This window comes from Oryctolagus cuniculus, chromosome 9 (assembly GCF_964237555.1).
Source record: "Oryctolagus cuniculus chromosome 9, mOryCun1.1, whole genome shotgun sequence".
Classification (NCBI taxonomy): Eukaryota; Metazoa; Chordata; class Mammalia; order Lagomorpha; family Leporidae; genus Oryctolagus; species Oryctolagus cuniculus.
In genome coordinates, this window is record NC_091440.1 from 64,634,227 (window position 1) to 64,647,262 (window position 13,036).

The following is a 13,036-nucleotide window of genomic DNA, read 5'->3' on the forward strand; positions in this document are numbered from 1 at the left end:
GGAAGAGAGATGGGAGTTGGCAGCTTATTCCGGTGATGTCCTCACCATGCTACTTGCAGCAGGAAGGCCCTCAGCACGCTCCTGGACTCCTCGTCCTCCAGAGCATGAGCTAAATAAATCCCTGCTCTACAACCGCGCGGCCTAGGGTGTTCAGTTATAGCAACAGAAAGCATTGCAACACAGTCCCACTTAGGGCATTTCCTGCCAAGTCTTTGAAGATAAAATGATACGGAGCCAGAGTTTTTCCCTCAGGAAGGTGGGCATCTGGGAGGGGGAGGGTTCAGGGGCGTGAGGCAGAGCCGGAGACTCCCCCAAGTCTCAGCAGGGGCGGGGCCTGCGAGACGGCGCAGGTGGGGTCCATGTGGTTGCCAAGATGCTCTCTGGGAGTCTGGTATGTGATAGGGAACAGGGTTTCTGTGCCCACTGAGCTGAGTTTGGGACCAGCCAGGTGCTGAAACTTAGCGGTTGGCACATAAAGGGATGCGCCTCCAGTAGTCACGTAGGTCATTTACGGCTCATTACCTTGCAACAAAGTCACTGCTTATTTTAGCTCATGGCGCCGTTCGCCACCGACGTGTGACAGTCACACAGTGGAAGTGACTGCGGAGTGTCCCTGCCAGCCTCCTGTCTAGTCCCGCCCCAGCTGCCTGGTGATGACATTTGGTGAAGGTCGGAGGCGGGCCGTGGGAGGAGGCCAGGGGGTCCCTCTGGTGTCCCTGCTCACAGCGGGGACAGCTAACTGCTGGGCTGAGCCGGGAAGGAGAAATTCCCTAGACTGTCTCCGTGGAGGCTGGAGTTAATGTCATGTGGGGAATTTGAGGGTGTCCCGGGGATGTATAATGGGGGGCTATGTGGGAAGGGCTGCATAGCTTGATTCCCTCCCTTACCTTTTTTTTTTTTTTTTTTTAAGGTTTATTTGCAAAGCAGAGTTTACAGAGAGATCTGTCTGCTGGTTCACTCCCCAAATGGCAGCAATGGTCAGGGCTGGGCCCAGCTGAAGCCAGGAGCCCAGAGCTGCTTCTGGGTCTCCCATGTGGGTGCAGGGGCCCAAGGACCTGGGCCATCTTCCACTGCTTCCCCAGGCACATTAGCAGAGAGCTGGATCAGAAGTGGAGCAGCCGGGACTTGACACGGGATGCCCGTGTCACAGGCAGCAGTTTTACCAACTGGGCCACAACACTGGCCCCAATTCTCCCTTTTTTAGAAACTTCTGTCCCCCTTCCTATGCTTGGGTATTGGTGAGGGACACATCTCACTCCCTTACACATTGGGTTGGACTAAGGGTGGTCTGATGTGAGTGAACCCAAGCAGGAACCCCTGGGAGACAAAGCCATGTGACCTGAGTTGCTCAGAAAACATGTCTGGGGCTCGGGGTGAGCGTTGCAGAGATGAGAGAGACTCGCTGGGCCCCGCTGGCCTCTGCTCCAGTCCCTCCCGAGGCCCAATGCATCTTCTGTCTGGCTCAGTGTTCTGCCTTCTGGCTACTGTTTCCTTTTTGCATTTAGCTGCTTGATGACCCTTGTGGGTGACCCAGAATGTCTTGGCTGGTGGAGGAGGTTGGGGTGGGCACCTTTGGGGCTCCTGGGATGGGGAATCGGGTGCAGGCTGGTACAGGCTTGCTGTCTGGGTTTCTCTCTGTTGGCCGGGTGGGTGAGGGGGTGTTGGTGATGAGGCCCGGTTTGCTGAGAGCTGCTGAGGGGACAGTGAAGAAGCGTAGGAGATCCAGGGGCCAGGCCATGTCTATTCTCCACTCTCAGCCTTGGCCGTGAAACCAGGCAGAGTAAGAGCGGTGGCACTGGGGGAGGCCATGAGCCTTTGGGTGCCCTGGGGATGGGGGCGTCAGCAGAGTGATGTCGCTTTGTCGATGGATAGGTGGGTGTGCCAGTCTCAACTACCAGGTGTGTGGTCCTGGGGGGTCACTTTGTGGCTTGGAGTCCCCTGCTGAGAAACCACTCTCCCGGCCACAGAGCCACACGAGGTACAGCTTGCACAGTGCTTAGCTCGGGCTGGCCTGAGGGAACTGGGCGGGACCATGCCTCTGCAGGCGAGGGAAAGGCAGCCCCTCAGTGCCGTGGCTTGGCTGCCCGTTCCAGCCTCTGTGTTAGAGGCTCGGTCCCCAGGCTGGCGCTACAGGGAGATGGTGGAACCACGGGGCAGTGGGGTTCAGTGGGAGGGCCCTAGGTCATGGAGGTTTACCCGCGGGAGGTCTCAAGAGAGGGCTGCTATACATAAACCTGGCTTTGAGCCTGCCCCCACTCCCTGCTTTCTGGCTTGGCACCTGAGCCTTCCTCCTCATGTGGTCAGCCACCCACCATGGGTCCCTTGCTGGGGCCAAGCCTGCACCATGCCGCTTGCACACTGGACCCCGCGTGTCTTAGGTAGTTGTGGCAACCAAAAGCTGACGAACACCCTCCGCCTTCCTGAAGGGATACACGTGTGAGAAACACTTACTGGGAGCTACCCAGGTGTCAACGGGAGGGTCAAGCTAACAATAATTGGAATGACATTTCCCGCGTGGTTTCTAGGCCCATTGTATGGATGCAGACACTGAGGCACAAAGCTCCTTGCAGAGCACACAGCCAGCAAAGGGCAGAGGTAGGTTTGAGCACAGTCTGTGTCCTGAGTCAAGGCAAGAATCCAAAGCTGGGAAAGAACTTCTACAGGGCAAGCGCCTGGTAGGGGCAGGCAGGGCGGGTGTTGGTGCCACTGCCTGTTGCCCTGACAACGGGCTTCTAGTGCCGTTGGCTCCGGGCCGAACGTTCAGTCTTTCCCGTGCCCAGCCATCAAATCATTTCTCCATTAAGTGCCCCTCCAAAAACTTACATTTGTATTTTTTTCAAATTAAGGAGCTGTGACAGGTCTCAGATGACAAACCGACTCTGAGAGGACACAGACAGGTCTTGGGGACCTGAGGACACCCCCGCACCCCCGACCCGGTCCCAAGATACTGCAGGGGCTTCTGGAGCCATCCTGGGACAGTTCGGTGACGGCTGTGACATCAGAAATGACAATCTCGTCTTCTGGCATGCTTCTCTAACAACAGCCTGGTGGCCTCTGCGAACTTCTCCAAGTCACGGATGGGCAGGGAGTTCAGGGCCCTGCTCATCCTTCTCAGGAGGGTCTGGATCTTCCGCACTATCGGGCCGGGTTCCACCTGCAGGATGGCTGTCTCCCCCATTTCACACAGCACCTCTGGGGTGGTGGGCTGGGGGGAATCCAGAGAGGCCCAGGTGAGGCCCACGCCCCCTCCCCAGGATTCGGCCCCCTTGCGGCCCTGAGTCCTTCCCCATCCCCCCACCCCCTCACCCCCATCCGAGGGCAGTCTTGTGGCCTTTCTGCTACCTCCCCAGACACACTCGCTTGGCCACGTCGATGCTGGAGACAAGGGCTACAGCCGTGCTGGAGCTGCAGGGCTTCACGGTGCCTGTCGGTAAGGCCCACTGCCACTTGGGGCCCCATCTGGGTTTTGCTGGGAAGAGGCTCTGGCTCAGCAAGGCCACCCCAGTACCCACCTCTGCCTTGGTTCACAGATGGCTGAGGGGAAAGTCTCCTGGATGGGGAATCTATAAAGGGTAATTCCAGTATGCTCAGTGCGTAAGCAGCCCCCAGCTCACGGAGTGTCTCTGCCCAGCGAGTTGTATGTAAGCCTCACAGCCACCCGCACTCACATCGCAGACAACCACAGGCTCGGCATTGGGCAAGGAAGGGTATGTCTGTCCCGGCGCCCCTGCTCGCTCAGCCTGGGCTGGTCCTACAGAGGCTGTGTGCACCTCTAGCTCCGGCTCTGTCCTTTCGCTCCATTGCACTGGGACGGACTAGCCTCACCGGGGACCCCCCCCCCTTCCCCGGCACAGCTGCCCCAGGCACCCGACGCCCATCACCTTCCCACCCCTCCTCCCAGCGCATTCGCAAGGCTCCGTTGTGCGGCTTCTTCCCGCTGCTTCATCACCTGCCTCACTGTTTCCAGAGGCCCGAGTGCCTCCCCATCAGGCTCTGCAAACGGTGCTGCCCGTGGGAAACAGTCCAGGGGATGGAGCACGAACAGGCTCTTACTTAGGTCTTCCTAGGTGGAGATGGATGCTAGAGACACAACTTGCTCCTGCAGGGGTCCCGGGAAGGGTCTCAGGAGTCCACCTTCTTCCCCTACCACAGTCGGAACTTCAGGAGTCACCATCTGTGGTGGACAGAATTGTACCCTCCCTGACAGATCAGTCCAAGCCCTGGTCCCCTGCACCTAGGAATGTGACCTTATTTGGTCTTTGCAGATGTAATTGAGGATTTCAGGATGAGATCATTCTGGATTTAGGGTAGGTCCTACATCCGGTGACTGGTGCTCTTATAAGACAAAAGATGCAGATTGGACACACACAGGCACACAGAGAAAGCTGTGTAAAGATGGAGGCAGAGGCTGGAGATCTGCAGCCACAGGCCAAGGAATGCGTGGGGCCACTGAAGGGAGTCAGGACAGAATGGCAAAAAGATAGAGAGGAGCCAGCGTCATGGTGTAGCAGGTAAAGCCGCCGCCTGCAGTGCCAGCATCCCATATAGGCGCCAGTTCGAGACCCGGCTGCTCCACTTCTGATCCAGCTCTCTGCTATGGCCTGGGAGAGCAGTGGAAGATGGCCCAAGCCCCTAGGCCCCTACACCCGCATGGAAGACACAGAAGAAGCTCCTGGCTTCTGGCTTCCGACAGCTCAGCTCCGGACATTGCAGCCATGTGGGGAGTGCACCAGCAGATGGAAGATCTCTCTCTCTCTCTGTCTCTCCCTCTCTCTGTAATTCTACCTCTCAAATAAATAAAATCTTAAATAGAGAGAGAGATGGAGAGAGTGAGGGAGAAACACAAAGAGGTCCCTCTGGTAACATGGAGCATTTTCTTAGCTGAGCTGGGAAACCGACCTGAGCTGGAAAGCAAGCATGACAGTGAGAGAGGCAGAAAGAATCTCACTGACGGGCTGGGAGCAAATCAGGCTGTGGCACAAGGCCACCAGAAGGCCAGGTGCTGGAGCCGTCTGGGCCCCGGCCTGGGAGCATGGTGCAGACAGACAGCTGCCCCCACCCACAGGCCCCGAGACAGCCCTGGAAAACGTCACGACCACACGGGCGGAATGGGACGAAGGAAGGCAGGATGAGCTCACCACATGAGTCCCGCTCTCCTTGAAGCTCCTGGTCCACACCTCCCAAGATCACTGCCCTCTGAAGAAGCCACCTTCCGGCTGCTTTCCTGGGAGCTTCCCCTCTGCTGTTTTAATCCCTTTGCTTTTTAAAATAAAACCCTTTGGCTAAAAATTGCCTTCACTGTCTGTTACCTGCCTCACTGTTCCGTCGCAGGTGGAGCAAGCTCCCCGGGGTTCAAATCAGCTGTAAGGCGACCGGAAACCGGAAGGGGCGGGCTCTCCCAGAATGGCAGCGGCTCTGACACCAACACCTTGATTTCGGACTTGCATCCTCCCGCAAGGTGAACGAGGACGCCCGTCTGTGTTCTAAGCCTCCCAGGCTGTGGCAGTTTGTCACGGCAGCCCCTGGACATGAGTGTACCCTTGCTGCTTTCTGCTTGCAGCCATGTTTCCACGTGACCCTTTTTGAAGAGGTAAGTGTGTTTGGGGAGGAGAGAAAAGGACTCCTGCTTAGGCCTGGCCCTCCCAGGGCTGTTTTCAACTGTCAGGCGAGATGATGCCTGTTGACATCTTGGATTTTGGGGTTTCTTCTTTTTTTGGCTCCTAGCCAGCTCTTTGAGGCTGTCTGCCTCCCATAGTGCTGGGAAGTTGCACGAAAGCATTGGTATGTGGCTCAGCATCAGGTAAATGCGGGTAACTTGTGTTCCTATGGGTTGCCGTCTTACAGAACCTGGCCCAGGAGGCCTGTGGCATGAACCAACCCAAACCAGCAGTGTGCATGCAGGTGGGCACAGCTTACCTTATACCTGGTGCCCAGGTTTAAACAAATCCGCTTCTGTTCGTGGATGAAGTGCAAGATGATCTTATCCTGGCTCCTAATGTGTACCTTGATGTACTGGTTGATTTTCAGGGTTATGGGCTGGACGGGGGGTGTGTGCACGTGGATGCCCAGGTTCCACCAGTTCCAAGCCTTTGTGTGCTTGCCTTTGGGGAAGTAGTAGCCCAGGTTGCTGCTCAGGTTCAACCTAAACCAAGAGGGCTTGTCAGGCAGCCACCGTGCTTAGCCAGGGGGCTGGGATACAGCCCTCCTGTAATAGAGCAGGACCCCTGCCCACAGAAAGGCCTCTCAGGGTCGTGGCAGGTGGGAGAAGCTCCAGCAAGGAGGGCCAGCTTGGGACCCCAGGGTCCATCCTTGCTTGGCCCCTCCCATGCCATGGTCCTCCCTTGCTCCCTCTCCTCCCAGTTCCTGGTCTCACGCTCTGCACGCTCCTCGCTCTGCCAGGAGAGGCCTCGCTCCCTGCGTGGCGTGGCTGGCACCTGCTGATCCAATAGGGTTCAGCTTACATGTCCCCTCCTGATCAGTCCCTCCCACTCCCCATAGACTCACTGTTTCCACCTCTTGTTAGTTTCCCTCATATAATTCCCTGATATACACAGGCAATCCCTGTTACTCCCAGGAGGTCTATTCTTTGAAGTCACCAACTCAGTGAATATGGAATCTGTAACTCCTAGCGGAAGTTACTGTGCACCACAGTCCCCCCAAGACCCCCAAGGAATGCCTGAACCCTGTATACGCTCTGTTTTATCACACACATACACGTGATAGTGATACAAATCCTATTCCTGCGATAAAGTCTAATTTATAAATTAGGCACAGTAAGAGATGAGCAATAACTAGTCGTAAAATAGAGCAACCCCAACAACATACTAATAAATGTTATGTGAGAGCTCTTTTTTTCAAAATATCTTACTCTACTGTAGTCACCCTCCTTCTCCTTCCCCGTGGTTGACCATGGGTAACAAACTACAGAAAGTGAAGCGATGGCTCAGGGGGCTGTGTACACACAGGAGCACTCGCCCAAACACATCTCACATAGATGTTAATCTTGAATCCTAAAAGCCAACTCTTCCCGGTGGATTGTTTTCTCTATTTTACCAAGAAAATAAGGTGCAGAAAAGTCAAGCGACTTTCCTGAGGCCGTCACTGGCAGGCACTGGCTGGGTGTCAAATCCCGTCCCACTGGCCCCAGCGTGGGAGCTTCTTGCACCCCACTGCCCTGCCCCTTCCCCCATCTCCAGTCCCTGGCCCCCTCTGTGTGAGAGACAGGAAGGCAGAGTGTCACCTCATCCCACCTCCACCGGGAAGTGCACACTGGGCACCTGTTACCGCCAGCCGTTAACCATCAGGGACTGTACTGTGCTATCCCCATGCCCTGGGGTGAGAGGTCTGCCCTGTCCAAGGGTGCTAGGGCTCTCTTGGGAAGATGGAGTCCAGAACACCCAGAAATAGGGGGAGTCTGGATCCTCTGCAGGAGGCATGAACACCCTGAATTGTGGGGTGGGTTGATCCCACCCAGCAAGGCCCCTGTGCTTTGCAGCCTGGTGCGAAGCCTTGCTGTAGACTTCTTGGCCTGAGGGCTAAGACATGGCCATGTTTGGTATCCACACACCTGGCGAATGCCTGCCTTCCCCTCTGCCTTCCCCTTGGAGATGGAAATGCAGAAATGGTCCTTCCCAGTGCCCATGACACCAGAGCCAGGCAGGTCTGTGTGGTAAGGGTGTCGGGGGAGCTCCCAGCAGTTCTAGTGGGGCCCTGACTTAGCGGCTCCTGCTCTCCAAGGACGAGGAGGGGCTTTCCCACACCTCTCCCCGGGGAGCCTGGCACTGCCCTCTGCTCAGGGGTTCCCTCCAGAGCCAAGCCCTTCCTGCAGGCCTCCTGTTGGCCCCTGGCGCAGCTACCTCTGGGACAGGAGCCAGCTTGGGCAGGGGCCCACTCAGGGAGAGGGTCTGGCCCTTTTCTGACTTTTGAGGGAGATGGGTATGGCAGGGGGTGACAGGTGGGCCATCTTATCTTCGTATGCAGAGGACGGGGCTCTGTCCAGGTGCTGAGGGCGCAGAGCAGGGAGGGACTGGCTGTCGGGTAATTCCCACAGGGTCTGACTCTGAAGCAATGTAGTCTATAGGATGAGGTCGCTATGACTGTCATTGCCTCCTCCCGCCCCGGGGAAGCAGCAATGTGATGGGGATTCTCCTGTGCCCTCTCTCAGAGCAGGGACCTGCCGTACCAGTCTCTCATGGACACACTTTCCCATCTCCAGCATGTGGGAATCGGGGAGACAGGAAAGGAGGAAGACCCAGGCCTGGGAGCCTGACTCGGACCACACTGCTTCTCCCCAGGCAGGAGATCTGGGACTGGGGCCCCACGCTTACCAGATATCTCTGTTATCATCATAGAAGGTGGCGCTGCCGGAGTTGTTGATAAGAGCCCGGAGCCACGTTTCTGTGCGGTCTTCCAGAACAATGTATGTGAACTTATTGACTTGTGTGCACAAGATGAGCAGCGCCAGGTTTCCTGATGGATAGCTGAGGGGTGGTTAAGGCACAAGCAGTCCCCTGGGATCCCCTGGAAAACACAGGGCCCTGCAGAGGGGGCAGGCCTTAGGCGTGCCCCACTCTCCAGCCCGAAATGACAGACGCATTGGGTGTCAATACATGACCAGGAGCATCCCAGTGCTCCAGTGGATACTGTATCTGGCCTGTTCCATCAGGAAAGAGAATTTGGAAGACTTTCTTGTTGGGGTAAGGAACTATTTTTCCATCAGCTCGATGCACCTGGCAAGAGAAGACAAGCCTGTTGTAAATGTTTGAACATCCTCCAGAGGTCCGGGTGCCTCAGGTCTTATGTTAATGATTAATGGATGAGTGCTAATGGTTAATGGGTTAAGGGTGGACACTTGATCTGGTTACGGCATCTGGGAAGTGAGCCTAGTGTGGGTGAGGTCCTTTGGTCATAGGGGTGGGTTCTTGGAAGACGATTCTCAAGAGAGGACTGGTTATATAAGCCAAGTTCAGTTCAGACTAACTGTTCTCTCTCTGCTTCCTGGATTGCCATGCCCCCCCCCCCCCCCCCAGGCTCACGGCCAAAACCGTAAGCTGAAATAAACCTTCCTCTTTCCTAAGTAGCTTCTCTCAGGAATGTTAGGTAAGCACTGAAAAGTGCTTACACCCATGAAAAGTGCCCTTGATGTCCTACTGGAGACAATGATGGGGTCACTCGAGCACTTGGGTCTTATCTAGTCTCCCTGTAGGCCCTGTGCATCCTCCCTTCAACTCCCCCTACCCCCCAGTTCTCATGGGGCCTCGTTCACTTGTCTTTTAGGTGATGAGGCTGACCTGGATCCGTACTCTGTGTGTATGTGTGTGTGGATGCCAGCCTATCATTTCCACCGCCTCACCTCCATGCCTACTGGTTGTATTAGTTTCCTAGGGTTGTGGTAGGAAAGTATCGCAAACTGGGCAGCGTAAAACGAGACGTTTATTTGCTCACTGATGTGGAGGCCGGAAGTGTGAAGTCAAGGTGTGGGCAGAGTTGGTTCTTTCTGGAGGCTCTGGGGACGACTCCCTTCCGGGCCTCGCCCTCAGCCTCTGGCAATGCATGGCTGCCAGTGATGTTTCAATCCTGCCTCCATCCTCACATGGTGGTCTCTGTCTTCACGTGCTGTCTTCTTACAAGGACACAGGCGCACTGGGTTGGGGGCACACTCTGCTCCAGTGAGGCCTCATCTCAACATACCTTTTACATCTGCAAAGACTCTATTCCAGATCCGGTTGCATTCTGAGACACTGGGGGTTAGGACTTCGAAATGTCTCTTTGAAGGGACGTAATCCAACCCATGACATTGATATATTCTGGTTCTTCATTTCTTCTTGAATCAAGGTTAGTAAATTTGTCCATTTTATGTAAATTTTTGAATTTAATGCCATAAATTGCTTAAAAGATTTATTTCTTTGAAAGACCCCTCCCCCCAAACACACACACACACACACACACACACACACAGTGAGAGAGAGAGAGAGAGAGATCTTCCATCTGCTGGCTCACTCACCAAATGAGTGCAGAAGCCAGGGCTGTGCCAGGCCAAAGCTGGAGGCCAGGAACTCCTTCCAGGTCCCATGTGGGTGGCAGGTATTCAAGTGCTTAAGATCACCTGCTGCCTCCCATGGTGTGCATCAGCAGGAAGCTGGAATTGGAAGTGGAGCTGGGATGCCCAGCCTCCAGGCTGCTGAACCCTCAGCTCAATGTTGCGCTTTCGTATTTTCATTGAATAATAAGAACTATGTTGATTATTCCCGGTAAACAGCAATCGTGTTTCTCCAGTGGTTTCCTAACAGTCCCGACAGATGGTTCTGTGTGGCACCTTTCACGGGGATTGCAGATGGTGACTCCAGTCCAGCACAGCACTCGCAGGCGGTGTTTATCAAGAGTCCACCCATCAGGACTTCTCTGTTACGGGTGGCCATGGAGTCCTGCCCTGCTGCCAGGGCTCTGCTCTGCTCCGGACAGCCCTCTTGAAGCCTCATGCGTATTCTTTGCGCTATTTCAGAACATTTCTGCAAGCAGCATTCTGAACAGGTGGTCCCTCGGGTTTCACTTCTCTTGTTGTGAACTCTTTAGCACAGTCCAAAAAGCAGGTTTCTGTAGGTTTATTCCAAGAAATTCTTTCAGCCATTTCATCTGGTCACATTCTGGTGTTTTTGCGGCCGTATTCTTTGGGATGTCCATCAGCCACCTTTTCTGGGACGTGAATTTCCTTTTTCTCCTGGAAGCGTAGTTGTCCAATCTCGGCTCGAATGTCTCCTGTGAGGTCTGATTTCCGACTTTAAGTACAGGCCGGCATCTGACACCAGTCCTAGGTCGGGGTTGCGGTCAGCGTGGTGCTAAGGCTGCCGGCTGGGCTCATACTTCTTCTTTTTGAATATTTTTAAATTGATAGGCAGAGAGACAGCAAGATAGACCAATGGATCACACAGAGAGCTAAAGCTGCTGTCCACTGGTTCACTGTCCACATGCCTGCTTTCCTGTTGAAGAATTCTTTGTTCACAAAAACTGGAATGCTAAAATCTAAGATGGTAAGAGAATGAAATTCAGGTCTGCTGGAGCCTGGGCATCAGGATGGAAACTACCTCTCTTTTTTTTAAAAAAAGAAAAAAAAATGTTGTATTATTTAAAAGAAGAGTAACACATAGAGAGAGGGACACAAAGAGAGATCTTCCATTCATCCACTGGTTCACTCCCCAAATGGTCTCCATAGCCAGGGCTGGGCCAGGCCAATGCCAGGAGCCTGGAGCTCCACCCGGTCTCTCTCATGTAGATGGCAGGAGTCCAAGCACTCGGGCCATCTTGTGCTGCCTTCCTCAGTGCATTAGCAGGGAGCTGGATTGGAAGTGGAGTAGCTGGGACTCAGAGCAGTGCTGCTATATGCGATGCTGGTGTCACAGTGGCAGCTTAACCCAGGGTGCCACGACGCCAGCCCCAAAATCACTTCTCAAGGTGGCGACCGTGACTCAGCACTTTCCCTCCGCCAAATGAACTTGCACCAAGCACTTCACTTCTTTTTTTTTTTTTTTTTTTTTTTTTTATTCTTTTTTTTTTTTTTATCTTTTATTTAATGAATATAAATTTCCAAAGTATGTCTCATGGGTTACAATGGCTTTCCCCCCCATACCGTCCCTCCCACCCACCACCCTCCCCTTTCCCACTCCCTCTCCCCTTCCATTCACATCAAGATTCATTTTCGATTATCTTAGTATACAGAAGATCAGCTTAGTATACCTTAAGTAAGGATTTCAACAGTTTGTTCCCACACAGAAACATAAAGTGAAAAATAATAGATGATTTTTTTTTAAATGATGATGAAATCAGATCAGACCTATTGTCATGTTTAATCCCAGCCAAGCACTTCACTTCTGCAGTGCGGTGAGCCCACAGAGTTGGCACTGCCATTAGCCCTGTCGAGACGGCGGAATGACTCACACGGGTTACCCCATGAGGACAGAGCCAGTGAGCCAGCGTTTTCCCTCTAGCGGGACTGAAGGAAGGCCGGAGACACAGGCTCCTCTCCTTCCTTCCAGCTCCGAGCCTCCCTCTCTGGCCCCAAGCAAGTGGTGATGAGTGCTGGGTTTTAGACGTGCCATTTGGTCCCCATTTCCCAGTGAGAGAAATGTGCCACCTCCAGCTGTGTGTCAGGGATTTTGCTTTGCCCGTAGCGTCCTTATTGTCCGAAAGTGTCATGATGTGACCAGTGAATTTGCTGAGCAAAAAGCATCTCAAGAAAGTCTGACTTTCACAGTTATCACCTGAACCCCCAATACCCTCTTTCCATGAGACAAACCAACCACGGGTGTGCTCACAAAAACTTTCTAACCAAATTCCCACCCAAAGATGAATGGATAAGAAGGCTGTGGTATTTATAAAGGTAGCTAGGTATACAAGGGCATACCACGCAGCCTTAAAAACTAAGGACGTCGTGTCGTTGGGACAGTGTGCAGGAACCTGGAGGGCATGAAGCTGGGTGAAATAAACCAGGCTCAGAAGACAAATCCCACATGATCTCATTTACAGGTGGAGTCAAAATAAGAAGCAGAGAGGAGCCTGGGACCCGGGGGATAGGAGAAATGGGGAGACATTGGTTGCAGGATAAAATTATGAATAAAATATAGAAATTGCAGACTTGAAGATATAAAATTTCAGTTACACAAGAGGAATATGTTCTAGGGATCTATTTTATATCAGAATGACTATAGTTAACAGTATAATGCATACTTGAAAATTACTGGAGTAGATTGAAAATTTAAAGAAAAATTTAAAAAATTTATTTGAAAGACACAGAGAAAAAAGGGATGAAATAGATGCATGTAGAGAAATCTTCTGTCTACTGGTTCCCTCCCCTAAATGCCAGCAACAGTTAGGGTTGGCCCAGGCTGAAGCTAGGAGCCTGGAACTCAATCTAGGTCTCCCATATGGGTGGTGGGGACCCAAGTACTGTAGCTATCACCTGCTACATTTGCAGGAAGCTGGAATTGGAAGTGGAGCTAGGACTTGAACCCAGGCACTCTGATGTGGGATGTAGAATGTATTC

At 53.5% G+C, this 13,036-nt stretch overlaps 1 protein-coding gene across 5 annotated transcripts in view; it reads right to left on the minus strand.

The window, feature by feature from the left end:
* Window positions 1-2,778: 2,778 nt before the first annotated feature.
* ERICH6B (glutamate rich 6B) overlaps window positions 2,779-13,036 on the minus strand; it is a 73,971-nt gene continuing 63,713 nt past the window's right edge. For 3 of the 5 annotated variants that reach the window (XM_051850048.2, XM_051850052.2, XM_051850047.2), the window contains 5 exons: window positions 8,644-8,729; window positions 8,328-8,480; window positions 5,917-6,142; window positions 5,310-5,578; window positions 3,075-3,205 (listed from right to left, as the gene is read on the minus strand). In XM_051850048.2, coding sequence (XP_051706008.2) covers window positions 5,315-5,578; window positions 5,917-6,142; window positions 8,328-8,480; window positions 8,644-8,729 — 729 coding nt within the window. In that variant the 3' untranslated portion in view covers window positions 3,075-3,205; window positions 5,310-5,314. Of the gene's footprint in view, window positions 3,206-5,309; window positions 5,579-5,916; window positions 6,143-8,327; window positions 8,481-8,643; window positions 8,730-13,036 lie in introns of those variants that run through there. The other 2 variants (XM_008259992.4, XM_051850051.2) reach the window with 2 other exon arrangements.